The following is a 27356-nucleotide window of genomic DNA, read 5'->3' as shown; positions in this document are numbered from 1 at the left end:
CTTCTGGCCACGTCACTGGTTGCTTTTGATTGGCGAGGGTGTAGTTTTTGCTTACCGTAATGTATCGTAATGAAGAACAGTAATTTTGTGGGATAGAAAAGACACAAAGAAAGAGATAGAAAATAGTTTTGAGTTACAGCTTCACATAAGTCCAAACCACTGCGTGTCACAGAAATATTTTTGTTCTTCGGAACAATATACAATACAAAGCCCGTCTATTCAAACACTATTGAAAAACTACAAGATGAACAGCAATGCTTACATCATTTTCGAAATTTACGGTACTAAATCAGGATGCAACATCCCCACTTCCTGTTGAATTGTCTGTCAACGTGCTGTTAAGAGCTTGCAAGCAAAGTTGCAGTTTTGTAAGAAAAGAAAAGCCAATTTACTGCTACTACCAGAAAGATGCCTCTTAAATTTGAGCTATGTCCCGGCAGAATGATTGGTGGAAGCCACCCATGTTTCATTATAGCAGAAATTGGACAGAACCATCAAGGAGATATTGAGATTGCAAAGAAAATGATCCGGATGGCCAAGGTAAACTAAGGTTTAGGGACAGCAATTTAATTAATATCAGGCGTAGCGAAGGTATTGAATATGAAGAGTGTGTGGGATTTTTTTTCATAGAGACAAGATATGTTAATATTTTATAATCGTTTTCTTCATTTGGTTAGACTCAAGTTGTCTATACTACTGAAAATAAGTTTTGACAGATTGTTGAATGATGTTCAACAATTTTGTTATTTAATACTTCTGCAGTGTTGCATCTCATTTTGCAGTTAACTCGCCATTTTCGCTATTTTATAGTTTACAAATACCGTTTAAAAATGACTGCAGTGCTTTTTGTACCTCAAGTGAAATGTTTGCTTATGCTGTCACGTCAACCGCACCTCTTTTGTTTGCTTTTTATTTTCTTATATCCTGGGTCGCGGTCTTCCAACATTTCTTTTCCACAGCTTCGCCTGGGAATTGCAGACGTGCGATTTTTAGAGGGTTCCTGCGTGAATTTGCTATAGTAACAGAGGGAGACTGGCTGCACCAGTGGTCCAGTACGGTGACGCAGAGGCCAGGAGTGGTTTTACAGTTCATTTATTTAATGTTATTTTTGTTATGCACTTCCCAGCACTTGAACAAGCCATGGATAAAGTAAAAGAAGTTAAAATTATTTGCGTTGCAGTTTTCCACGACGGGCTATTACTGAATGTCCTCCTTTCATTGGTGACCTTTTTTATGTTTTTATTGAATGTTGGTGTTTTCTTCTATGTTGCACAGTACACCTAGGAGGAAAAAAAACATTTTTTGGAGAACCTGTTTGTGACAATGAACAGTCATGGGCAGCAACCAAAGGTTGTGTTCCAACTCCCCCTTCTGTTTTACTGTGCAGGAAAGAAAGAAGAACATTATTAAATGCTTTTATTATTGCTGATTAAAAATGGCTGATGATCTTAGGACAATAATTCAGCCATTTTCTGACCGCTTCCTCCAATTCAGGGTTGCAGAAGAGCCAGAGCCTATCTTAGCATGCACCCGGCACAAGGCAGTACACACCCTGAACAGAATGCCAGTATTTCAGGGCACAAACAGACACAGATACTCACAGCAGGGCTCATGTTCCCAAAAGACAATTATCCTACCACAGTATCCTTGGACTGTGGCTGGACATCCATGTGAACACAGGGAGAACTTACAAACTCCACGCAGACCGTGCAAAAAATGCAGGTCCTGAATTGAACCCAGGGCCCCAGCACTGCGAGGCAACAATGTTAACCACTGTGCCACCCTGCTAGTGCCATCATACAGTATACAACAAAAATAATTTAATGCAGCAGCATATCTACCTTGTATCCTGATGTGGTCAGATCTCAGAGATAAAATAGAGTGGGCCTGAGCATTACTGGGGAGTGAGACCTCCATGAAAACCCAGATTGCTGCTACAAGTGGTTTGTGTGAACTAGCAAGAGGCCCTCTTCTCTTTGGGTCACAATTAAGACAAATGCACCAGTGTGGTGAATGAGGATATTGTGCTCTCAATGTTGCCATCCTTCAAAAGAGATGTTAAACTGAGCCCTTGACTGTATGGATATTAAAAATCTGGTGGCACCTTTCAAAAGAGTTGTTGTGCTAATTCCGGTGTTATGGCTTACTTATAGACTGTTTGTGAAACACTCTGACCTTCCTAAGATTACCACATATTTCAATCGGTAGTTTTTCACTCCTCTATCTAATCTGTTGTATAGTAGGGCTGGTGAGTGTTACATGTTGGTGCTGGATAATGTGAGACTCATTTTATAGGTGAAGTGCCTTGGGATAATTTGGGATTAAATTTGCTGTATAAATTTAAGGTATTATTAATTTTTAATGGTAAGGTCACTGTTAATGTCTGTGCTAGCTGAAATAGTTGTGTGGAATTCTATAGCCTATAGTCTTCAAATCCACATCTGCTTAATGTGGATTATGGCTGCTTAATCCACATTAAGCAGCCATATCACCCTGCAACTCACAACTGGCAACCCACTGAAGCTAAGCAGGTGTGAGCCTGGTCAGTACCTGGATGGGAGACCTCCTGGGAAAAACTAAGGTTGCTGCTGGAAGAGGTGTTAGTGGGGCCAGCAGGGGGCTCACCCTGTGGTCCATGTGGGTCCTAATGCCACAGTATAGTGACGGGGACACTATACTGTAAACAGGCGCCTTCCTTCAGATGAGATGTAAAACCGAGGTCCTGACTCTCTGTAGTCATTAAAAATCCCAGGGCGTTTCTCGAAAAGAGTAAGGGTGTAACCCTGGTGTCCTGGCCAAATTTCCCATTGGCCCTCACCAATCATGGCCTTCTAATAATAGCTGATGTGAGGTGAGTGTTCTGGCGCACCATGGCTGCCGTCGCATCATCCAGGTGGATGCTGCACATTGGTGGTGGTGGAGGGGAGTCCCCATTACCTGTAAAGCGCTTTGAGTGGAGTGTCCAGAAAAGCGCTATGTAAGCAATTATTAATTATTATTATTATTATTATCTGTGCAAAACAACCACACTGTGGCAACTAGGTTTGTTTTACACCATAAGCAAAAATACAATTATCCCAACATTTAAAATGAGTGTTTTCTTAACTTAGGTGAACTTGGGTGTCTCAAACTAACCTAATGTGAAAACTGTGACACATTTACAGGACTGTGGAGCAGACTGTGCCAAGTTTCAGAAGAGTGAGCTGGAGCACAAGTTTAACAAACGTGCACTAGAACGACCTTACACCTCCAAGCACTCCTGGGGGAAAACGTATGGGGAGCATAAGCGTCACCTTGAGTTCAGTCACGAGCAGTACAGGGAGCTACAGAAATATGCAGAGGAAATTGGCATCTACTTCACTGCCTCGGGAATGGATGAGGTAAGAATAAACTAAAAAATATATTTTAGAGTTTATAGTGTTGAGATTTTCTAACTAAGTTTAATCGGCCAATGTTTTTAAAAGCAATAATGTTGAACAGCAAATATTAGCCACAGCTTATCTTCCTAAAGTTATTACAAAACACTAAAGAATAGAATGGTATAATGCATTTACTATAGTATCTTTCTTCTTTTACACTAGCAAAGCAAAAATTGCATCTCTGCCCAATATTTTGATATTTTCTAAAATCCATTTTTTTCAAGAACAGGGAAATATCATTATTTCATTTTTTTCACAAAAACTCTTTTCTAAAACTCTTTGGAACAATTATTTTATTGATTTTATGTTCTGAGTATTTTTAATATTTTTCTCTTCTGCAAAAGTTTTTAACTATAAGTATTCCCCTGATACTAGGGTTTCAAAAATTTTACTTTACTGCTTGAATTTCAATATTTGATGTGACGTTATCTAAAATCAACAGTATATTGAATACTGGGTAAAAGTGAGTAGTATTGCACAGTTAAATAAACATAATCTTTTTATCAATATTTTTGTCTGTGCTTCTGAAAGGGATCTTTAGCTTTCTGATAAAGGAGAAGTATACACTTTTTTAGAAGGAGCTAAATTACAACATTTTATTTATCTGCTTTGATAATTTATCTATTTTGTTCATCTACTTTGACCTTATAGATGGCAGTTGAATTTCTTCATGAGCTTAACGTTCCCTTCTTCAAGGTCGGTTCAGGGGACACTAACAATTTCCCATATTTAGAAAAGACTGCAAAAAAAGGTAAGTACCTTTTTTCAAGATGCGATATAAAAACAGATGAGAAAATGAAACCATTTAAATGTTGCTTAACATGTAGCTTGCTTTTCATACATTTTTTTTTCATCTTACCTAAATAAATGTTTTGATATATAGTTGTTTATGGTTATGGTTATGTTATGTTTAGCCAGCTCTGGTTCTTTGGTTCCATTGGGGTGGAACTATCACTGATTCCAAATCTTCAGTAATGAATGATATAGGTCAGGTTTCTGCTCAGATTTCTGTAGAGGTTTGAACTTTCAGCACCACAGTTGCCTTATTGCTTATCTGGCGGTTTTGTTTGGGAATCCTCTGTTGCTGACATAGTAGACTTGATTAAGAGGGTGGTGTCTGGATTGACAGGATTGATTTAATTGAGCTTAGACTGTGTATGGTTATGAGAAGGAATTATTGCAATATGCTAAAATATTAACCATAAAGGAATCTACACATTTCTCAAAACATACATATATAACAACTGTACCCTGGCCTGGCCAGTTATCACACATTGCAACGTTACCATATAAGAGATAAGATAAGATCATTTTATTAGCCATGTACAATTTCTTGTTTTAGGAATTCATCTTTTTGCATACCCCAGCTTGCTTTCCATGAGACAGACACACAGACAGGGAGAGAAGCTTGGGGTCAGAGTGCAGGGTCAGCAATTGTACAGCGCCCCTGGAGCAGTTGGGGTTAAGGGCCTTGCTCAGGGGCCCATCAGAGTAAGATTCCTCTGCCAGCCGTGGGATTTGAACTGGCAACCTTCCAGCCACAGGTGCAGATCCTTAGCCACAGTGCCACCGCTCTGCCCTGTGGGCTATGGTTCTTACAGTACCTGCAAACGCTTTTAAACCATGTTTCTTTCTGTGCAACCCATGTGTATATGAAAAGTTCCAAAAAAGCACACAATTCAATTTGAGACAGTTCCATTTATAATAGATAAGATACAGACTACTAGGTGTACTGATTTTCAGTGCATCGATATGATTGCCAAAATGTCATGTATGTTGTTTGTGGTTGCCAATACATTATGTAAGTAATTTTAGCTAGTGTAGATTGTGTTCTTAACAACTGATTACTGCTGTGTGATCAAACAATGGATTACTAAGGGATGTATCTGTCATTACTAGGCAGCATTGCTGTATATCATAAACTCATGGAGAGCACCGGGTTCCTGATATAGACAGGGCTCACAGTACTGAAACTGAAGCTATTAAACACAGGATTATTGAAGTAGCTAAACACCTGATTAATGGTCATACAGTACATATTAACCTTTCACAGAATTTTGCCAGCAAATTTTTACTAGGGTTTAGATGTGGGCTAAGGTAGGGACAGTTCACTCTTTGATCTTTTCTTAAATCATGTTTATGACCAGTATTGAAGTAATGTGGATTTTGACCAGTATGACACACACATGCGTTGTAATTCAGCGAAACTGCCTCACATTAACCACATTTACATTCACTTATATAGTGTACTTCAAAGTACTGACAGGCATTAAAAAATACAACAAAAATGTAACCAGCATCTGTTGAGTTTGTAATGCCTCTCTTTATATTTAGGGGTGAAAAGCAATCCAACCTATTAATATTCAAATGTATTTAAAACCACATGTATGCACATTTACTGTATACATGTACCTAAGTATAAGGTAGGAAACAAAACGTTTTGGCTGTGCTATGAGTACTTGGGTACATTTTGCAGTATTTAAAGCAAGAAATACCAACACCTGGTTCATACATGTATGTATGTTCTGCCATTCAGCTTTTTGACTGGCAACACATGCATGTTGTTTACTCAAAATGTGTGAAGGTACTTCCTATGTTGGGAAGAAAAAACTTATGGCTGTTTAATTATTATTGAATAATTATTTTCTGTAAATATGTTAGTCTTTGTTGGTAGAATATTTGTAGAGACTGAAACCCTGCATTACTTTTGAAATTAAGTATCTCATTGGCAGTAATTTGCATGAATGGATGAAATCTGACTTTTATCTATCCATTTTTAAACCACTTCTTCCAATTCAGGGTCACGGGAGAGCCAGAGCCAGAGCCTACCCCAGCAAGCAACTGCCGCAAGGCAGGATACTCCCTGGATGGAATTCCAGTGCATCGCAGGGCAGACAGACACAAACACAGATGAAATCTAACTTAAAAAGAATAATTATTTCCGCTGGGCTCTTCACAGGCCGTCCAATGGTGGTGTCCAGTGGGATGCAGTCAATGGAGACAATGCGTCGTGTTTACCAAACTGTGAAGGAACACAACCCTAACTTCTGCATTCTGCAGTGCACTAGTGCATACCCGCTGGAGCCTGAGGATGTCAATCTGCGGGTCATTACAGTAAGTTAATAGCTAGCTTTTACAACGGCATTAACTACCTTAAATGATCATGTTTGCAGTTAATTGTACAGCAGCAACTATATACTGTATCACCCTGCAACTAAATACTGGAAATCCACTGAAGATTCCTTGCATGCCTTGGATGAGAGATAAAACCGAGGTCCTGACTCTTTGTGGTCATTAAAAATCCCAGGGTTTTTCTTGAAACGAGTAAGGGTGTTAACCCCGGTGTCCTGGCCAAATTTCCCATTGGCCTTTACCAGTCGTGATCTCCTAATAAACCCCATCTATGAATTGGCTTCAGTACTCTGTTTTCCTCCTCACTGCTGATGATCGTACTGCTTCTTTTTGGCTACCATAGGTGGGTGCTGCACATTGGTGGTTGCAAGTTCCTATTGCCTGTAAAGTGCTTTGTATAGAGTTTCCAGAAAAACCCCGTATAAAGCATAAGAGACATATTTTATTGTGTACCAAGATAATCAAGAGGTAGACCTCGGATATACAGTGCCTTGCGAAAGTATTCTGCCCCCTTGAACTTTTCAACCTTTTGCCACATTTCAGGCTTCAAACATAAAGATATACATTTTTTATTTTATGTGAAGAATCACCAACAAGTGGGACACAATTGTGAAGTGGAACGAAATCTATTGGATTTTTGAAACTTTTTTAACTAATAAAAAAATGAAAAGTGGGGCGTGCAAAATTATTCGGCCCCCTTGCGTTAATACTTTGTAGAGCCACCTTTTGCTGCGATTACAGCTGCAAGTCGCTTGGGGTATGTCTCTATCAGTTTTGCACATCGAGAGACTGAAATCTTGCCCATTCTTCCTTGCAAAACAGCTCGAGCTCAGTGAGGTTGGATGGAGAGCGTTTGTGAACAGCAGTTTTCAGCTCTTTCCACAGATTCTCGATTGGATTCAGGTCTGGACTTTGACTTGGCCATTCAAACACCTGGATACGTTTATTTGTGAACCATTCCTTTGTAGATTTTGCTGTATGTTTGGGATCATTGTCTTGTTGGAAGATAAATCTCCGTCCCAGTTTCAGGTCTTTTGCAGACTCCAACAGGTTTTCATCCAGAATGGTCCTGTATTTGGCTGCATCCATCTTCCCCTCAATTTTAACCATCTTCCCTGTCCCTGCTGAAGAAAAGCAGGCCCAAACCATGATGCTGCCACCACCATGTTTGACAGTGGGGATGGTGTGTTGAGGGTGATGAGCTGTGTTGCTTTTACGCCAAACATATCGTTTTGCATTGTGGCCAAAAAGTTCGATTTTGGTTTCATCTGACCAGAGCACCTTCTTCCACATGTTTGGGGTGTCTCCCAGGTGGCTTGTGGCAAACTTTAGATGAGACTTTTTATGGATATCTTTGAGAAATGGCTTTCTTCTTGCCACTCTTCCATAAAGGCCAGATTTGTGCAGTGTAAGACTGATTGTTGTCCTATGGACAGACTCTCCCACCTCAGCTGTAGTTCTCTGCAGTTCATCCAGAGTGATCATGGGCCTCTTGGCTGCATCTCTGATCAGTCTTCTCCTTGTCTGAGCTGAAAGTTTAGAGGGACGGCCAGGTCTTGGTAGATTTGCAGTGGTCTGATACTCCTTCCATTTCAAGATGATCGCTTGCACAGTGCTCCTTGGGATGTTTGAAGCTTGGGAAATCTTTTTGTATCCAAATCCGGCTTTAAACTTCTCCACAACAGTATTACGGACCTGCCTGGTGTGTTCCTTGGTCTTCATGATGCTCTCTGCGCTTTCAACAGAACCTTGAGACTATCACAGAGCAGGTGCATTTATACAGAGACTTGATTACACACAGGTGGATTCTATTTATCACCATCAGTCATTTAGGACAACATTGGATCATTCAGAGATCCTCGCTGAACTTCTGGAGTGAGTTTGCTGCACTGAAAGTAAAGGGGCCGAATAATTTTGCACGCCCCACTTTTCATTTTTTTATTAGTTAAAAAAGTTTCAAAAATCCAATAGATTTCGTTCCACTTCACAATTGTGTCCCACTTGTTGGTGATTCTTCACATAAAATAAAAAATTTATATCTTTATGTTTGAAGCCTGAAATGTGGCAAAAGGTTGAAAAGTTCAAGGGGGCCGAATACTTTCGCAAGGCACTGTAGCTAGAGATTATTATAAAATGTCATTACTATTCACGAATAAAGAATTAGATTCAAGGCCAGAGACTAAGACTCAACAAAAAACTGAAAAAGCAAAGAGCTAGGAGATACAATATTGTAGCTTTGCGATGTAGCCACAATATTTGGACAACTTGGCTCGAGGTGCACTCTAAAACTGCTCTATTTTTAAAACAATTTTAATTCTTAGATTTTTGTAAACAGTTGTAAATGAATATTGAAGATTTGTGATATAATGACTTAAATAAGCATAATTATTTACTTACATTTTGTAAGTTGAGTAACTGAAATCATTAGTTGGTGTCAAAAGAAAATATTCCAGTGTATGTTTGGAGAAACACTTCTGTTTTGGAAGTGCAGCTGAATGGAGTGGTAAAGCAAGGTAGATGCCGTATCACAAACATGTACATCTCTGATCTACCTAGTGTTTAAGGGCACCACTTTTAAAGCTTGGAGTAACAGTAGCTGAGAGTTTCAAATGATGCCAGATGATACATAATTTGCATAATATTAGTTATTAAACATTTGACCTGTGGTGTAGCTTTTCTTTTACAGAGCCTGTTTTTAGTAAGAAGTGATCAGACCTGTTTCTGCTTCACCTTCTGATGCCACGATATGGACCTGATGAAGTTGATACCTGAATACTTAAAAATAATTCTTCCTAAAATACCAAAATATTAGCTTGCAGACCACTTTATATTAAGTTGTTTTCTAAAGAGGCATTTTACTTTTAATATTATAGAAAAATATTTTAGGACTCTTTCTTATGGCTTTTAATATTAATACATTACATTTAACATAGATAAATCAAATTATTGTCATATTCTTTCTTGCTCAGAAGAAATTATATGTTCTCCTTGAGCACTTAAAAAAATGGCCTTTGTTTTTACACTGCTGTTTTTGTTCAGGAACAAACATGATTACTGCATATGATGTTGTGAAATGTACTGATTTTGTATGGGAGGCTCCTGGGGATAAGTTTTTTTTAATTCTCTCTAACAAATGTACTAGGTTCCCAATTTAAAGATTGGAATAGCACTGGATTTGTTTTATTTTTTAAGGAGTACCAGAAGGAGTTTCCAGACATTCCTATTGGCTACTCAGGCCATGAGACGGGAATTGCGATCTCTGTGGCAGCTGTGGCGCTGGGGGCCAAAGTGGTGGAGCGTCACGTGACTCTGGACAAGAAGTGGAAAGGCAGTGACCACGGAGCCTCCCTGGAGCCTCAGGAGCTGACGGACTTGGTCAAAGCCATCCGCACTGTGGAGCAGGCACTGGGCTCTGGCATCAAGCAGATGCTGCCCTGTGAGGAGCCTTGCCATAGCAAGGTAAGGCAAGAAATCTGCAAGAATGATCACCGTTATCATCGGGCAGCTAAATCCTTGCTTACCTGCCAGTCAGTTATTTGACTTCATGTAATTGAAAGGGGTGGATATTATAAGTACTGATTTTTGACCCATCTGTTTTCTCTGTGTCAGCTGGGAAAGTCTGTGGTAGCCAAAACAGCCATTCCCAAGGGCACAGTGCTGAGCCTGGACATGCTGGCAGTGAAGGTGGCAGAGCCCAAGGGAGTGCCCCCGGAGGACATCTTCCAGCTGGTGGGCAAGAAGGTCTCTGCAGACATAGAGGAGGATGACAGCATCACTGAGGACATTATTGACAACTATGGGAAGAAAATTAAATGTTGACTGAATCTAACATTGGCCAAATAGCTTTGATTAATCAATATATGCTGTAAACAAAACGTTAATGCAAAACAAACTTGCATACATGAGGAGATTCCGGGACAGCAGTTTTTAAGGGCAGTTTTGGAAAAATATTCCTAAATTTATTTCAGTGGATAAAATACAGGTGTTAACTTGAATTTACCTGTGATTGTAAAATGGAAAATATGTTAAGTTATGTTTCAGGAGATATCACTGATTGGAATTAAATGAGTTTTCGTGGAGCATTGTTTTCTGTGAGCATTCTAAACTCTTTTGATGAGCAGCTCTGACTCATCTTTATATATACACACTACATATGGTGCTGCTGCGGCTTTAAATGATCTCTTTATGACAAGACGTCCCTAAAAAAGAAATTAAATTTTATTTTGATGTTGTACTGTAAGGTAAGCATGTTTATCAGGAGAAAAAGTTTGCAATTTGATGACTGAAAGTTACAGTAGATCTCATACTTTTTAATATGCCAAAAGCACTTGTGCCAAGTTGGAATTCATTTTGTCAATATTTTGTATTGATGAATAAAACAATGCCCAAAACTACTTTTGTGTGTGTACTAAGCAGATGAATAGACATATAACATTTAAGAACCCTATTGTTTACAAATGTTTTTAAAATATAAACCCTTTTGCTAACCATTCTGTAATGTGATATTCTGAAATTAAAAATGATGTGGTGATAAAGATTGGTGATATTAGTGGCATTTAAAAAATGCTTAGATGAAATTAGCAGCCTGGACCCTAAACTTGCAACCCATTCCTTGCAGGAAACTCTTATTTACCAGACCCAGAAAGTGGGTTCATTGATAGGATGTCGGACAGCCTGTGCTTCATGACTGCTCTCAAACTGTGCTGTGTTTATCCTGTGGGTCTCCTCTGTTTAGTGTTGTGTGTTTGTTCTTCAGAAAGATGAGAAAAAATGCAAACAAGTGTGGCAAGTATTTAAGAATTTATTTATAAGTTTACAAATTTAAATACAGACTCCTGAAAGAGAAGCATTTGTTCCATATCTCAAATTGTACATGGCCAGTGGTATTTTGGGATAAAATTAATTCAATCTTATTATTTATTGCTTGGATAGAAATAGTGCTACACTGACATATTTTTTGCAATATAGAAATATAACAACAGTGCTCATTAAACATGAATAAAGGAGGGTAGATATCTTTTGGAATTTTAATTACACATGTGTAGAACAGTAAACAGCCATGCCTGAAAATGTTGAAATAAAATCTGTCCTGTGACCAATGTGGTGTCTTCATAATACTATAATACATTTTTGTAAAAGAAATCAATCAAATCTGAAAACTGTTCTTATCCTTTATAATATGAACACTAGTGAACTAGTATTTTATCCTTCCCTGCTGATTTCGTCTGTAAGTTGTTAATGTTTAAATATTTAAATTATACTGATGGAAAAAAGAAACACAATACCTCCTCCACCACACTCTGGCCCTCCCGTCTGCGTGGAGCAGGCTGAAGAGTGACTCATCCATGAAGAGGACCTGATGCCACTGCTGACGAGTCCATCACAGCCTCTGTCTGGCCCAAGCCAGTCAGGTGTGACGTCTAGGAGGTGTGAGCAGAGGGCCTCTGACAGGTCGCCTTGCTCTAAGGCCAGCAGCATGGTGCCTCACTGTCCTGTCACTGATGCGAGCATTGTGTCTGCCAGTAGTTTCAGCAGCAGTATGGGTGGTAGATCTGAAATGATCTCTCAGATGGACAGTCTGATGTGTCAGTCCTGCTCTGGTGTGGTCAAGGACGACCGGATATTGGATGGGCATCTGTCCTGCTGGTCTGCTGAAACCTTCTCTGCAGTCGGAACACAGTGGAGCGGCTTACTCCATAGTGTCTGGCAACGCTGGCACATAACACGGCTGCCTGCAGCATGCAAATGGCCCTCTCCCTTGCTTCTGGTGACATTCGAGGCATTATAGAATGCACAGAAAACTGACTGATGTGTGGCCTTTTTCGTGCAGTGACCTAAGCTTTGAATTAAGTCCTTTTTAAAGGTGACCTGGTCAGGCATTGTTCCACCTGGACCTCGTTGGGTAAAAGTGCACCTAACGAGCTTTCATGTGATTGGTAATAATAATAATAATAATTGCTTATACTTACATAGCGCTTTTCTGGACACTCCACTCAAAGCGCTTTACAGGTAATGGGGATCCCCTCCACCACCAATGTGCAGCATCCACCTGGATGATGCGACAGCAGCCATAGTGTGCCAGAACACTCACCTCACATCAGCTTTTGTTAGAAGGCCATGATTGGTGAGGGCCAATGGGAAATTTGGCCAGGACACCAGGGTTACACCCTTACTCTTTTCAAGAAACTCCCTGGGATTTTTAATGACCACAGAGAGTCAGTTTTACATCTCATCCGAAGGACGGCGCCTGTTTACAGTATAGTGTCCGCGTCACTATACTTGGGCATTAGGACCCACATGGACCACAGGGTGAGCGCCCCCTGCTGGCCCCAATAACACCTCTTCCAGCAGCAACCTTAGTTTTTCCCAGGAGGTCTCCCATCCAGGTACTGACCATGCTCACACCTGCTTGGTTTTAGTGAGTTGCCAGTTGTGAGTTGCAGTGTGATATGGTGGCTGGTAAGCTGCAATGCCTCACTGCACAAGCTGTATTGCTGGTCAGAGGGCTTAAAAAATTGACAATGTTTTGTGAAAGTACAATAGCTATAGTATTCTCATTCCAGAAAATGTTGCGTTTCTTTTTTCTATCAGAATAGTGTCTAATGGCAAGCGAATTTCATTTGGAATGACACTGCCTGATCTATCACTATACTTGTTATGATTACATTAGATCTACCAAAAAAGATGTTTAAGTTAATAAAAATATGAACATGCACAGTAAGGAATACATTTCAATGAAATTAACTACTTTTCATAAAATGTGTTAAATTCATTTTGAAAGAAAGCATGATTAAAAAGAAAAAGGTGAAACTATTTTGTTTTTCCCTAGGAGCTTCCTGAACTCTGACTAGGTTTCAGAAACTGATGAGCAATGATACAGGACAAGAGGTTGAGAAAATCATGTTAGTTTGCAAAAAGAAATGGCTCCCTCCCACAAGCGGAAAGCAGGGTACACTGGCTCTGTGAACCTGGCCTGGAAGGTATGCAGGTGCCTCATGCCTAAAAGGGCATCAAAAAAGCTGAGAACGCCGGCTTCATAATCCAGAAAGATGCCAAGCCGCTCAGGGTCCTCCTCCAGGAACACAGGGGTACGCGTTCCGTTGTGGAAGGCCCAGTACTCCAGGTCGTAGCGCTTCAAGCACCAGGAGGCCTGGTTCCATCCGAGGCGCGAAGCCGCCGTGTCCCCCTTGCGGCTCATGGTGCGGTAAACTGCACCCACCCACCATCCCTTGCCTGCCCGCTGCACGTCAACCTCCCAGTAGTGACGGCCGGCAAAGAACGACTCGCGGCCCAGCACTTGCCAGAGCCGGTCAAACCGCAGTGGCCCATTGGGGTAAGACTTCTTCAGCCAGCCGCAGCTTACAGTCTCCCTGCTTTCGGACAGGCGCAGGCGAGGGTGCAGGGTGTCGAGGTCCAGTATAGGTGAGCGGGCATCTAAAGACATAGAAGGCAGCTACAGTAGGTTTACCGATATCCATAGACACATCTTCCATCCTCTCTATCCAATACAGGATCATGGGAGAGTCAGCACCTATCCCGGTAAGCAACGGGCACAATGCGGGATTCATCTGTGTAGATTAATAACACTCAGACAGTGGTGAAATCATATGCACTCTTTTGTGAGTGCTCATGCCTATGTTAAAGAGCACCTGTTTCTGATTAAAGACCAGCCACTCATTTGGAGTCCCTCTCGCTTCCCACTACCTGAAGGCTCATCCTGTTCTGCTGATACTCAATTTTAGGAAGTGGCTAATGGACAACACAAAAGAAAATCTTTCTATTGTGTAGTTTTTGTGCCCCAAAACACTATCCTTTTTGGTTTCTTTACTTTGGTCACTTCCTGATCCCGGTTATATATCCCAACACACAGGGGGACTGTTTGTGTGACTGAGATCACCTGGACTAAACAATGGCACCCCTTTCTGAGAAATAAATAGTAACTTGTAGGATGCATAGACAAAGCAAAAAACTTGCTTTTGGTTGGTTCACTTCCACTTTTTTTTTAAGGGAGGATGATTACCTACTAAAAATAATACTTTGGCAATTTCCTTTTTTGTATAACCACCATGTAAGCTATTGATGAACTAAGCTACGTGCTGCACTCCTCAAACCAGTCTAGGAAGGAGAGGTAATTATTATATCTGTCTCTTTTATGCAAATAGCACAGATTGCCTTTTCACCCTGGCACACCTGAGATAGCTAAACTCATCAGGAACCTTGTGACTCCTGCTTTCTCACATTGTTCATAGCTGACTATACAGCTCTTAAGTGTTAATGACATCCGATCGATGCACTGCACACAGAGACCTGCTATTTTTTCTGATAATAGCTTTGATGTTGTCATCCATCCATTTTGTAACCACTTCATCAAATTTGATGATAGTAGTGCTTAATTTAAGAACATTTCTTCTGTTTTATATTATTTTCTGTTCAAGACAGACGAGTTTCTATGCTTAACATAAAATCTGTTGTTACTTGTCTTGATGTTATTTCACTTAAATAATATTCATGGATGTGGTAGATAGCCTTCTCCCTTATACAGATTATTATTGCAAATTAAAAGTAGAAATTCTTAAACTAAGCTCCTTTGTTAATTCATGCTCTGTCATTATTATGCCCAGAGTGTTGGAGGCTTTAACTATCTAATTCAACTTCTCTGTGGAACATACTCGTTCTTCTCCATGTGTTCTCCATGAACTGTGGTTTCCTCCCAGAGTCCAGAAATGTGCTGTCTAGGTTAATTAGCTACCTTAATATATCTAAGGGATCAATAAACTTATGATACAGTAGGATATTCAGTATCTGAAAATTATGCATATGCTCCTCAGCTTTGCAATTGTTTCTTTCATTCTTTCAAAAACCTTTTCAGGTTGCTTAGTCCACTCCCACAGCACATCTTTGTGTGTCAGTTATCTAAGTCATTCACATATTTCTCAAATGTAACAGCAGAATTTGGCGATTTCCCAGGAATGTCTAAACACTTTTACATCCGTTGGTCTGGGCAACTATCTGATGGTGGCAACATTCCTTAGATCAACTTTAAGATCTCCAGCTGTCAGGAGATGACCAATGTAGCACACGTCTTTCAGTCTGAGCTGTAATGTGTCTGCATTCAATTTAATATTGCACTCCCTGCATCTGTCAAGTAACTATCACAAATGTGAATTAACTTGACATCTCATCCATTGGCACATGCCAGAAACCTTTCTTTATATTGCAAACAGGAGATACTCTGTCTTTACTCAAGTCTGGTAAAATGTTCTCAATGATTGGTAATAGATAATATTTTCTTTTAAAGTGTCTGTTCAGTGGTTTGGGGTCTATACACAGTGTTTTGCAAACATATTCAGACTCTTTTCATGACTTGGTTTAAAATATGCAGTCATGAGACTTTGAAGTAGCAATTAATATTTTCTATATACCTGCCCTATTCCATGTGTTCAAAGACAAGCACAAAAAAGTAACAACTGTAAGTAATATGGAAAAAAATGAAAAAGTCATGATTGCATAAGGATTGAAACCCTTTGCTGTGGCAAAACTTTATTTTGAGTGCCCAAACTTATCCTAATGTGTCACAGAATTAGTTGAGAGGTCTCTGTGTGCAATAATAAGTCCTTCAATTAGGTAGTGAATTTCAAACACAAATTCCATGAAGATCAAGGAGCTTTAAAAAAACTCTGGGATAATGTTGTGTAAAGACACAGATCATGTCGAAATTACAAAACCATTTCAAATCCCCGTAAGACTCTTTCATTATGGTGAAACGGATCATTTAGAACTGAGTCACTGTCTAGATGAGACTGTCCCTCCAAACTGAGCAGCTGAGCAAGGAGGAAGTTGGTTTGAGATCCTACCATGAGACTGGCAGCAACTTTGAAAGCGTTACATTGTTCAGAGACTGAGATGAGAGAAATAGTCCATGGTTCAACAATATCCAGGTCACTCTACAAAGGGGCTTATACAGTATGGAACTGAAAAATAAAAAACTAAACTCCACCCTGAGGTTTGCAGAAAAGCAACTAAGTGATACTGTAAACAAGTGGCAAAATGTTTTGAGTCATTCTGGACAAAATTAAAACACTCTGGTCTATATGCAAAGCATTACATCTGACACAAACTAAGAAATTGCATCTTTCAATCCACACCATCCCTACTGTCCAGTGTGGTGGCAGCATTATGTTATAATCCTGCTTCTCATCAGCAGGGACTGGGAAGCTTGCCAAGGCTGATTGGAACAGAGATGGAGTCAAATACAGCCTATATTAGAGGAAAACCCCCTTCAAACTGAAAACCGGGACAAACATTAAGAATTCAGTAGGACAATAATCCAAAGCACAAGGCCAAAGCTATAGTGTCTTAAAATTAAGAAAGTTATTGTCCTTGAGTGACCTATTCAAAGTCCTTGCTTGAATCTACTGAGAATCTATGGAAAAAACATGAAACCAGCTGTCTATATGTGATCACTAAATAACATGAGAGATCTTGACCAATGCTTCCAAGAGAAGGGCTAAATTTGCACCAACCTGATGTACAAAGTTTTGCCTCTTAAGTTCACAAACGTATCTTAATTTTAGAAGTCTAAACATGGTGGCATAATTGTGTAATTTCACATCAGTAATTTCCGGCCATGAAGTTTAAAAAGAATAACACTGTAACACACTAAAAGGTAACTCTGCAAACACACAGCAGACGTTATTCCAAACAATGCACACATTACATATGCACAGGAGGCACAGAACAAGAATGCAGAATGCCACGTGAATATATTTTGAGATAAACTAGGTAAAGATGATACACTGTTTCTTCCCTATGGATGCTTACAGTAACCAAGAAAATAGAAAGACAGCCACAACAGAGGATGCAAGTCAGATAGAACCATAAATTGCACACATAGTTAAGTATGATTTTGTAGTGGTTTATGGAGACAACATTGGTTAGTACAACATTCCAGTCAAAGCAGGATAGTAAATGTTTACTGTGTACAGTGAACACCAATATTATGCCAATGTTTATATTAAAAATTGAAAGGAGGAAATGAAATATACTGTAGCTTAATGGAAGAAGAAGTGAAAATACATAATCAGAGTGATTTACTTACATTTAAGAAAAGTGGACTTGTTTCCCAAACTTTTTGTTCTGTGCATTAATCCCTGCACTTGTCTGGCATCTGGTCCATTTAATATTCCTTGAATTACAATCAAGACACCTTAAATAACTTTATTAACATTCAGCATATGCCAACATACATGGTTACAAATAATAAGTCACTTTGAAAAAAATCATTAATCAAATGAGTGTATTTTAATAAAGTACATTGTATTTCAAAACTGATAATACCCCTGATGAAAAAGGAACAATAAACATCAAATAACAAAATCATTAGATTGGACTGTTTCTTTAAAAAAATCTAAAAATGTTATACATTAATCTTAATAGCACTGTCCAAAGCAAAGTTGTTTGTCATAATTGATTTAAGTCCAGTAAACACAAAGCTCACATTTATTCATACCGCTGTACTTAATATTTAGTAAACCCTACTTTGGCTGAGACAACACTTCAGAAGGGCAATGTATTAACATCCCTCCATGTAGAATTGCTCTAAGTCATTCAGACCCTTTGGTTTCTGTTAGTGAACTGGCATCTTGAGCTACAATCACAAACGTTCAATTGTATTGAGGTCTGGAGATTGTGATGGTCAACTTTTATTTTGTGCGCAGTTTCAACCAAGCTTGAGCTTCTTGGCAGAAAGAGCCATGCGTCTGACCAGAATGTCCTGGTACTTATTCATACTTGCAGCTCATAATTGTCCCTATGTTGAGAAGGTCTCCAGGACTTGTACATGCAAAACAACCTCAAAATATAATAGACCCCTCAGAAAAAGTTCTCTATGGGCATTAGTGTTTTCTCAAATTGAGCTTTAGATATGCTTCAATGCTCTTCTTGGAATGGGGGCCTTTAATCCGTAGCCTTAAAGGCCATAATAATGTGCACAATTGTAGACTTGTTGATGTTTTTTTTTTCTTCATTTTATTTAAAGGAATACATAGATGTGAGGAAACATTTTTCTGGAATTCAATTAATTTATGACAATTATGACTTGCCAAATATGGCACTGCATCATGCCTGTAGTAATTAAAATCTAACTTTATTAGAATTTCTTAAGGTAGCCACATTTTTGCTTCGATTTCATCAGGCAAATGAATAAATCTGGAGTGAACTGGATGGTAATAGGCTGACATAGTAGCAAGGGACGCTGGGAGCAGTTTGCATGTTCTTGCCCCATGGATTTTCTCCAGGTGCGGCAGTTTCTTCCCACAGTCCAAAGACATGTTTTCTAGGTTAACTGGTGATTCAGAATCGCTCCCTGTACACAGTACGTATGTGTGTACCCTGCAATGAAAAGGTGTCCTATCCATGGTGATGGTGTATCCTGCCTCATGCCAACTGTCCACTCAGCTACTGTACTTATTGTCTCATCATGACTCCATAGCAGATTAAGTAGTGAATAAGTGGGAATGGATAAAAATATGTAGATCTTATTCGTCAATTTAGCCACCATATTATTTCCAGCCAAATGAAAGGTTAAAAAATGAGATCAATCCAGAAACAAATTACAGCACCTTCATATGATGTATCATGAAAGGTGCAGTATAAAATAAAGGTTATCATTATTAAAATCACACAAACTGCTACATTTGAACAGATACAGCGGATAAAATAGATAGACTTGCCATTAGTGATCCGTTTCTCTATAGGCTTCTTCAAGATGGTCTGCAAACTTTTTTGGAAGCTAGAGACATAGCTATGCAAAGTGTCAAAGGTCAGGGGAACTGGGTGAATTTGGTCAGCTGGCTGCTGTTGAATCTGTATGTCTTTCTCGGCTGCTACAAAGTCCTGCAGAAGATAAACCATCACAGTTTTCAAGTCAATTGATTAATTTTAGTCTAACATGAAAATGAAACCTTGCTATACTCTTACATTTTTAAAATACTTTAGCACAATTTAATTTGTGGTCCCTTGTAATGCTGTGTGTTTATTATTACTGAGATGACTTGTAGCATAATACATTTTATATTTCAGAGCTTTTTTTAGTTGCACTTCAGTAATAGTGAGTCAAAACAGAAAAGCTCTCAAGGCTAGGTATTAGGCCTTACAGTATGTGAACACAGGAGTACTTTTGACAATGGTAGTTTTTCACTTAATAAATTAACAACGTGCATTATATACAGTACATATTTTTTAAAAAACAAAAACATCATGCAATTTAAACATTACAAGACATAAACAAAGTTCTTTCTTGTCACACTTCAATAAGATAATCACCAAACATTTTTTAGCCACCACTTTAACAGCCGTAATGTATAACTGAAATAATACAAGGTAAAAGGACACTGAATAGAACTGAGGGCATAAAATGTTAATGAGTAGCATATCTCCATTAATAATGATAAAACAAATGTTTGCATAACCTTTGAACAGCAGGTTATATCTGTGAATATGATAATACCTACTCTCAAAATATTTCCCTAATTTTACAATGGGCTCTTGTCTTCTATACATTAATATTTTGCAGTGTTACAGCAAAAATAGTAAAATCTGCTCTACTGGGATATGATTGTATTGTAAAAATATAGTTTCTTCATCAGGACAGGAATATATTAAAGAAAAGATGGCAAAATTAGGCATCAAACTGTTTGATTGTTTTTGTATTTACTGTATCTACCTAGATTATTCAGACTCATTGAGGTTTTTGTGTTCTAGCCTAGCGTATGAATGTATGTATGAATAGGATTTTTTTTTTTAATTAAAAAGTCTGGGGAACACTAAAAACAAAGACAAAAAAACTTTACAGATATACCCCAATCCCTGATACCATTTTTATATAAAGATATGTTGTATCTGTGCTACTGCCCTGTTGATACCCTGTGACACTGTTATGAGTATGTAGGACAGCATGCATTATCATTTATTTTATAGTGGAAAAGAAAGCAAAGAATTGGGAAAAACGTAAGCAAAAAAAGATTTAAAAAAGTAGAATACCTTTAAGAGCTTCACGCTGTCATCATGTTTGTAGATGTCTTGGACTGTCTGTGCAAAGCTGTCAGTGGCCTCTATGCGCCCTCGACAAGCCACGACCTGCTCATCATAGGCCAGAAGAGCTGCCTGCGTCTGCTCCTCCACAAAGCCCTTGGTCACTTTCTCCTCCTCATCCAGCAGCAGGCGCATTTCTGTAAAGCGCAGTGATAGCCAACACTTGCTATCCTTGGCCAAAGCCTGAAACAGGATGTCAAACACAAGGAATAATGAGTGGCAGGAGAAATTGGGTGGAACTGTGTTAGAGACACTAAAGAAGTAGAGTGGAGACTGTTAAGATGGGTTTTTTGTAACATACTTTAAATGCATCTGGCATTCAATTTTTTAAGAAATACATCTGTATTCATAAATTAAGTAAATAAGAATAAAACAAAAATAGCTTCATAAGGAAATGTATTTATCCATTAAAGACACAAGTAAACAGAACACTTGTGAATACTGTGAAAAAATAAGAAAAGGTTTCTTTTCACTGGACCAAAATGTTTAATCTCATGGTCCAATATGGTGAGCTGTGTCGCTATACTGTAGGTGCTATCCTTCACATGAAAGGTTACACCGAAGTCCCGGCTGATGGACCATTAAAGAATTCACAGAATCTCTTGCACTTCTCGAGTTATGATTCTTAATGGAGTGATTTCACCTTTTGGCTTTAACATAATTATTAAATATACAATATATCAAATCCTTGGGATGGATGTTTGAGGTGTTTGAGGTCAAAGAAATATCTTTGTAGTCCTGCTAAGTAGTGGAAAGAATGGAGAAGAGAAGAAGAAAAGAAGATGTCTCTGTGTGTGGACATCTGAGGCGATACTGATTGTTGTTGTGAGGTTGATTAATCTGATTTTTAGTATCTGAAAAAAATTAAGTACAAAACAGAAATAATATACAAAATTAATAACAATGTGGCTAAATAATAGGGTGTATTTGATATAGCGTGTTGTTACAGAATAATGGCACTTCCTGACTTTTGTTGTGAGATTTAAAGAAAATGTAGGACATACTGTAGAGTTGTAATCTGGGTGCTCTAGCACTTACTGTATACTGTGACTTGTATCACATCTGGATATTTTTCTAGAAAAAGCAGACTACTTATACTAAACAGAGGATCAAAACCTCCATGCAAAACTGCTTCTTCTCTTTGGGAACTGTTTTCCTGAACTATGTTACAGAACTGAGAACTGAATGACACTGTGCTGAATCTTAAAAAAATCTTAAATCTTGATTCTTAAGAAATAAAACCTGATTTTTTTTCTAAATGATAATTAAGTAAAATAATATTTACATTGTCTGGGGTAGGCATAGAACAATGCAGATGCTTACCCCGTGTGCTGAGATAGTTAATGCACTGTACTTGTTTCCTAGTTGGAACTAGCCAAACCACATTTGGAAAAAAGAATCCTTTAGTTTCACTTTCAGCGAAATGAAACTTAAGCACTCATCTTAAAAAAAAGAGCAAATGGTCTTGTGATTCATTACCTTGAGATCATCAGCAGCCTTTTGGATCTGATTTACATTGGCGTTTTCTTGCTTGTTTTTACAGTTCAGCCTGTTCAGGCAAACTCTAAGAAGACTCTGCAATGACAGAAGCAAGAAAAAAGAAAAAGATGTTCACGAAGATCATATATAGACACTATAATGTGTGTTCTTTAAACATAGGTGTTATACATTATACTGTATAATACTAGTTTCTTCCCATTACCAACAGGTTATGATAGTATTGTATATATTGTAAAATATACTGTATAAGCAATCCTAAAGAATAAAATAGATTTTAATTATGATTTAATATTAATTTAACTATTACGATTATTTTTAGAATTAAACTTGGATTTTGGGATTGATGATTTTTTTAATAAAAAATGAGAAATAATATATAAGAATATTTATTCATTAAATATTTATTTATTAAATCCCTTTACTAAATATCTAAATGTAAGCAACAGCATCAATATTATGATATTATGATATTATTTTTATACAAAACACTTCTTTTTTTCAAAGCTGGTATCATTTATGGAAGGAACTATTCACACAACTATGTGTCTCACTTTACTGATACAGGCAAATTATACAACTTCACATAAAAGCCTAAATACATATACTGTATAAGCATATCATTCATTCATAGTATTCATTTCCAAATAAAGACAATTCTGTGAACACAAATCTAATTATTTTCATGCCTGGCAAGAATAAATTGAAAGATGGAGAGCTAATTAGGTTACAGCATAACAAACAAGAGATAAATCTTTGGTACTATATTCCACATGGCAAGATTAACATTTAAGATGAATACATAAAGAGGTACAAAATTACTTGGAATATAAAAGCCATACACAAACACCCAAAACAAGAGATAATTTGCACAATCTGCAAAATCACTTTGAACATAACAGCCAGATAAGTGCAGCATTAATCAATGGGGCCAATGCCCCAATGTTCTCAAGAAAAATCACTCACTGCATATGTTATTTATTTATTTCTTTATTAGCCCTATACAATTTCTTGCATTAGGAATTCATCTTTTCACATACCCCAGCTTTTCTCCATGGAGACACAGACACAGACAGGGAGAGAAGCTTGGGGTCAGAGTGCAGGGTCTGCCATTGTACAGCGCCCCTGGAGCAGTTGGGGTTAAGAGCCTTGCTCAGGGGCCCAACGGAGTAGGATTCCTCTGCCAGCCACGGGATTTGAACTGGCAACTTTCCAGTCACAGGTGCAGATCCTTAGCCACAGAGCCACCTGGGCTCCACCCCATAACCCCATAATTGCACCAATAACCCCATAATTGCACCATAACCGCCCCGGTTATGGTGCAATACCAGATCTCCATACTGCTGCTGGATTATCTTCTAATTTTTGGCATGATAAGAACAAAGCCAAGTGAATCACAGACTTTCTAAAGTGAATTTCTAAAAAAAATCAGAAAGCTTGAGTTGTTCACCTGTGACCCAAAACTTGGCCTCAAGTCTCTATTTTTTTATATGAGATTTGTTTTTTGAGACTTGGTACTTGATGTGCGGTTAAAAACTGACTTGGATACATGTTTACAGGCATTATAGGCCTTCAGTCATCTTACTTGAATCTTCTGAAAATGTTACTGGTGAATTTGAAAGAATTCAAGAGAACCATGGCTGCCAAGAAATCAACCAGTCTGAGTGCATTCAAAGACACAGCAAACACTTCCAAGACAGACACTATCCACAAAACATACTTGCATGCAGCAACAGAACGTGAAGACCAGAAAATCACTGGCTCAGAATATGAAAAACATATTTGTTTATGCAAAATATATGTTTATGCACAGAGAACACATCTTTTAGTCATCCATCCATCTTCTAACCACTTTATCCCTTATAGGGTCACAGGCAAACCAGAGCCCATCCCAGCAAGCAACAGGCTCAAGGCAAGATACACCCTGCCACTTTTGTTTGATTATATTCTTTAATTAGTTATTCAGAAGGCCAAATTTGCTGTCTCTTACTATAATTCCCACCTTGACTTCCTAGAACTATCCAAGAGATTTAGAAATAGATTAGCTTGACAATTAGTATTAACTAATGGGGCCAACAGGTACACTACCAACCAACAGAGATTGAAACAATCTGGTCTGATTAGAAAGAGTTAGTTACCCGTTTCTCTTGGGCCTCTTGGTCAATTACACTGATGCGGTGGCCTTGGTGACAGCCTAGTATCGGGCAGACGTTGCAGACACAGAGCTTGCACTCCTTGCAGAACATCTCCAGTGGCTTCCCATGATCCAGGCAGCAGCTCCCACTCAGATCCTCACTGGGTTCTGTCAGCCGGTGGCTGCGAAAAGCCTCCCCTGCCAGATGGGGCTGTAAATGACCCTCACAGAAAGAAGCCATGCAGGTTAGGCATGACTTCAGGGCCGGCAGCTTCTCGCCCAGGCAGAAGTCACATAAAACGCAAAAGGGAGCATGTGACTTCAAAGGGCACCCCGAGAGGCCATTAGTAACTGGCAGGTTTAAGCACACTGGACAGCCATGGTCAATATTAGGGTGGTGGCACCAGACTCGCTCAATACAAGCCAGACAGAAAGGGTGCCAACAGGAAAGCATGACAGGCACTTTGCTAACCCCCTGGCAAACTCCACAGATGGGCTCTGAGATGGAGAATCCCTCTGCCATCTTGACACTTCCTTCTAGGCTGCACACAATGAGCTAAGGCTAACGCTGACACAAAGCGCCGCCCTCTATTCGTAGTATGATTTCAGCAGCACTGTCCAAGGGTCATTTTCCTGCTGCACCTCTCCTGGAAAACAAACAAAATACAGTACATACAGCACCTGGATAGTGGAGGTACTGTATCAGAAGGAAATGTGGAAAATGTGGGAAATATTGTACAGCCTTAGGATCAGTATAATTTAAAAAAAACAATTCAATATAGTATTTGTAAATATGTCTTTATTTATTCTAAAAGGGTATCTGTGCTAATTGCTATTTCAATATGTTTTTTAAAATTTTAAACTGCGAGAACAATTGAAGAGCATTACTACATTAAAACAAAACAGAACAAGTAAAAGGTTATTCCATGCTGAAAAGAGAAGAAAGAAAACACAATGTTTCAGCATGCAATAAACCTATTACTTGCTCCTTTGCAGCATATGCATGCTGACGCAACTACCCACCTGAACAAATAATAGTATGACATTAATATTGCCTGATAAATAAATCGAATTATTTAACATAGATTTCTTAAAATTATTAATATAATGATAATCTAATCTAATATAAAGATATAATACATCTTTACTTTTCATGCTCTCCCTGTATTCGTGTAGGTCTCCAGTTTCCTTTCACAGTCCAAAGGTAGGCTAATTGTAAAATTGGCCCTGGTGTGAGTGTGTGCATCTTTGTGTCTGTGTGTGTGCCCTGTGCTGGATGGGTGTCAAGTCCAGGGTGTATCCCACTTTGCACCCAATAGTTCCAAGGACAGGCTGGAACCAATAAAAAGCCAGACGAAGTAAAACTGTTTTAATAAGTCAAAGTAAATATATAAAAAATTGCTTTAAACTGTGAACCAATTCAACCTACAGAATGAAAACTTTACCTACTGTAAATCTAACAATGTGAGCTGCACTGCATCTTGCCAATGATTGCTCATTTATGTATTTGGTTTGTTAACTGTTGCAGAGTTAAACTCACTAATGTTTTCAACAGCAAAATTATTTTAGCACATGCACCATCTTTACTGCCTTAATAGTTAAAATGAATGTTATACAGCAATATTTTAGTGGGTAAACACATTTTGTTTCAGCACAATCATGTTATGATGTTATATTAATTCTGGCGAGATTTAGCTTCAAAGGTAAAGGTAAAGTACAGTAAGTCGGTTGTGACAATGAAGATGTTCGAGTTAAGATATGTGAAAGGAATGCCTGGGAATTTTGTTCCACCTTTCAACAGCATGCAGTTAGCAAACAGGTTTTGTAGTTGCTGTTTTGTTATCAGAAAAAGATGATACATTATTTACTGTAGCTACTGTAAACTGACATCAAACCCTTCAAACCATATTGTAATCAATTTTGTTGAGATTAGAATCCATCTGTCTAATTCCAACACACAAGGATTCTACTGGACTCTAATACAATACATGTAATGCTTACTTTTACATGCAAAATCAAGTCTTTCACGTTTTTTCCTTCATCATTGGTCACTTTTTTATTGAACAATGCGACCTCTACTTAGCCAGACGTCCACCACTTGTCTTATTTACATCACTTTCAAACTAAAAAAGAAACACTTCATGCGTACAGTATCTGTATTCATAGATGTGAACAAAAAACATATTACATCCTTTTACTATAATATGCCGACTGAATGAGTGAACTTTTCAACAGGATTTTAATCACTTTAGACAAAGCACCACCCTGTACGTTTTAATTATTTAATATTATTACGCCTTCCAGCGCAAACACTTTCGTGTTCTATCCATTTCTCGCACTTTCGAATCCGGAATGGTTATTGCTGCATATAACAAATTCATACGTGTACAGTATAAATAACAAACTCGCCACTTACCTCATTGAAGACTGTGCATGTAAGAAATTTTCAGCATGTTTTGTGCCAGATCACAATGCCAGATCACTCGAATCTGAAGCATACAGTTTCACTACCGCCAGAGCACCGTCTAATCTGCCTAGTTCCTGATGAATATTTTATGTTGAATTATTCTGATTTGTACACTAAATATTGGAAAGCATCGGCATAGCCTATTACTGTGCCATTATTTGACAAATAAGAAAAATATACGTAATATCGTAAACCAAATGCCACATGACTTTGCCACAATTGCTGCTATTATTGTTGTTATAAGGGTGTCAGACAAACAGGAAATAAGTTCATTCTGGAGTGTATGTCAATTTCTTAAAAGACTATGAGCTGTCTGCGCAGAACCTCAGCTGACATTTGTTAGGTATTGACTCCCTCTACTGCGCAAGAGACCATAGCTAGCTATATGGAATACAGTGAATAACCGAGCACTTATTCGACCTGAGTCAGAATTTTCTCTGTTAGGCTTACAAATAGTTTTCAAACACGTACAATAATTTTATGTGATCCGAGTACTGGATACGTGCTTTAGTCAAGAAGTCAATAAATTAAGTCAAGAAATGCACTCTACTATATTCAACTCTTACTGTAAGTTTATTGGCCTCGCATGCTTGTATTGGTACACTGAAAATCGAAA

The 27356-nt window shown here is 38.4% G+C and overlaps 2 protein-coding genes across 3 annotated transcripts; one reads left to right on the top strand and one right to left on the bottom strand.

Annotated features, from left to right (window-relative positions):
- Positions 1-286: 286 nt before the first annotated feature.
- Positions 287-11650, top strand: nansa (N-acetylneuraminic acid synthase a). 2 transcript variants are annotated; one of them, XM_088632148.1, is made up of 6 exons: positions 287-540; positions 3165-3380; positions 4071-4170; positions 6379-6533; positions 9744-10010; positions 10161-11650. In XM_088632148.1, exons 1-6 carry the CDS (start codon positions 409-411, stop codon positions 10368-10370), a joined length of 1080 nt encoding a protein of 359 aa, XP_088488274.1. In that variant the 5' UTR covers positions 287-408; the 3' UTR covers positions 10371-11650. The 2 variants fall into 2 exon arrangements, with proteins under 2 accessions (XP_088488274.1, XP_088488272.1); XM_088632146.1 differs by lacking the exon at positions 287-540 and adding an exon at positions 803-1057.
- On the bottom strand, positions 11335-27002 carry LOC148678128 (tripartite motif-containing protein 14-like). The gene is made up of 7 exons (XM_088632161.1): positions 26690-27002; positions 24278-24920; positions 22122-22217; positions 20592-20825; positions 19283-19445; positions 17650-17736; positions 11335-13985 (listed from the first exon to the last, which is right to left on the bottom strand). The coding sequence occupies exons 2-7, from the start codon at positions 24794-24796 to the stop codon at positions 13450-13452; spliced, it is 1635 nt and encodes a 544-aa protein (XP_088488287.1). The 5' UTR covers positions 24797-24920; positions 26690-27002; the 3' UTR covers positions 11335-13449.
- Between the last annotated feature and the right edge of the window lie 354 nt (positions 27003-27356).

The sequence above is a fragment of the Lepisosteus platostomus genome, chromosome 1, assembly GCF_059453375.1.
Source record: "Lepisosteus platostomus isolate fLepPlt1 chromosome 1, fLepPlt1.hap1, whole genome shotgun sequence".
Lineage (NCBI taxonomy): Eukaryota > Metazoa > Chordata > Actinopteri > Semionotiformes > Lepisosteidae > Lepisosteus > Lepisosteus platostomus.
The sequence above is the reverse complement of the archived record's forward strand: the minus strand, read 5'-3'. Positions and strand labels throughout refer to the sequence as shown.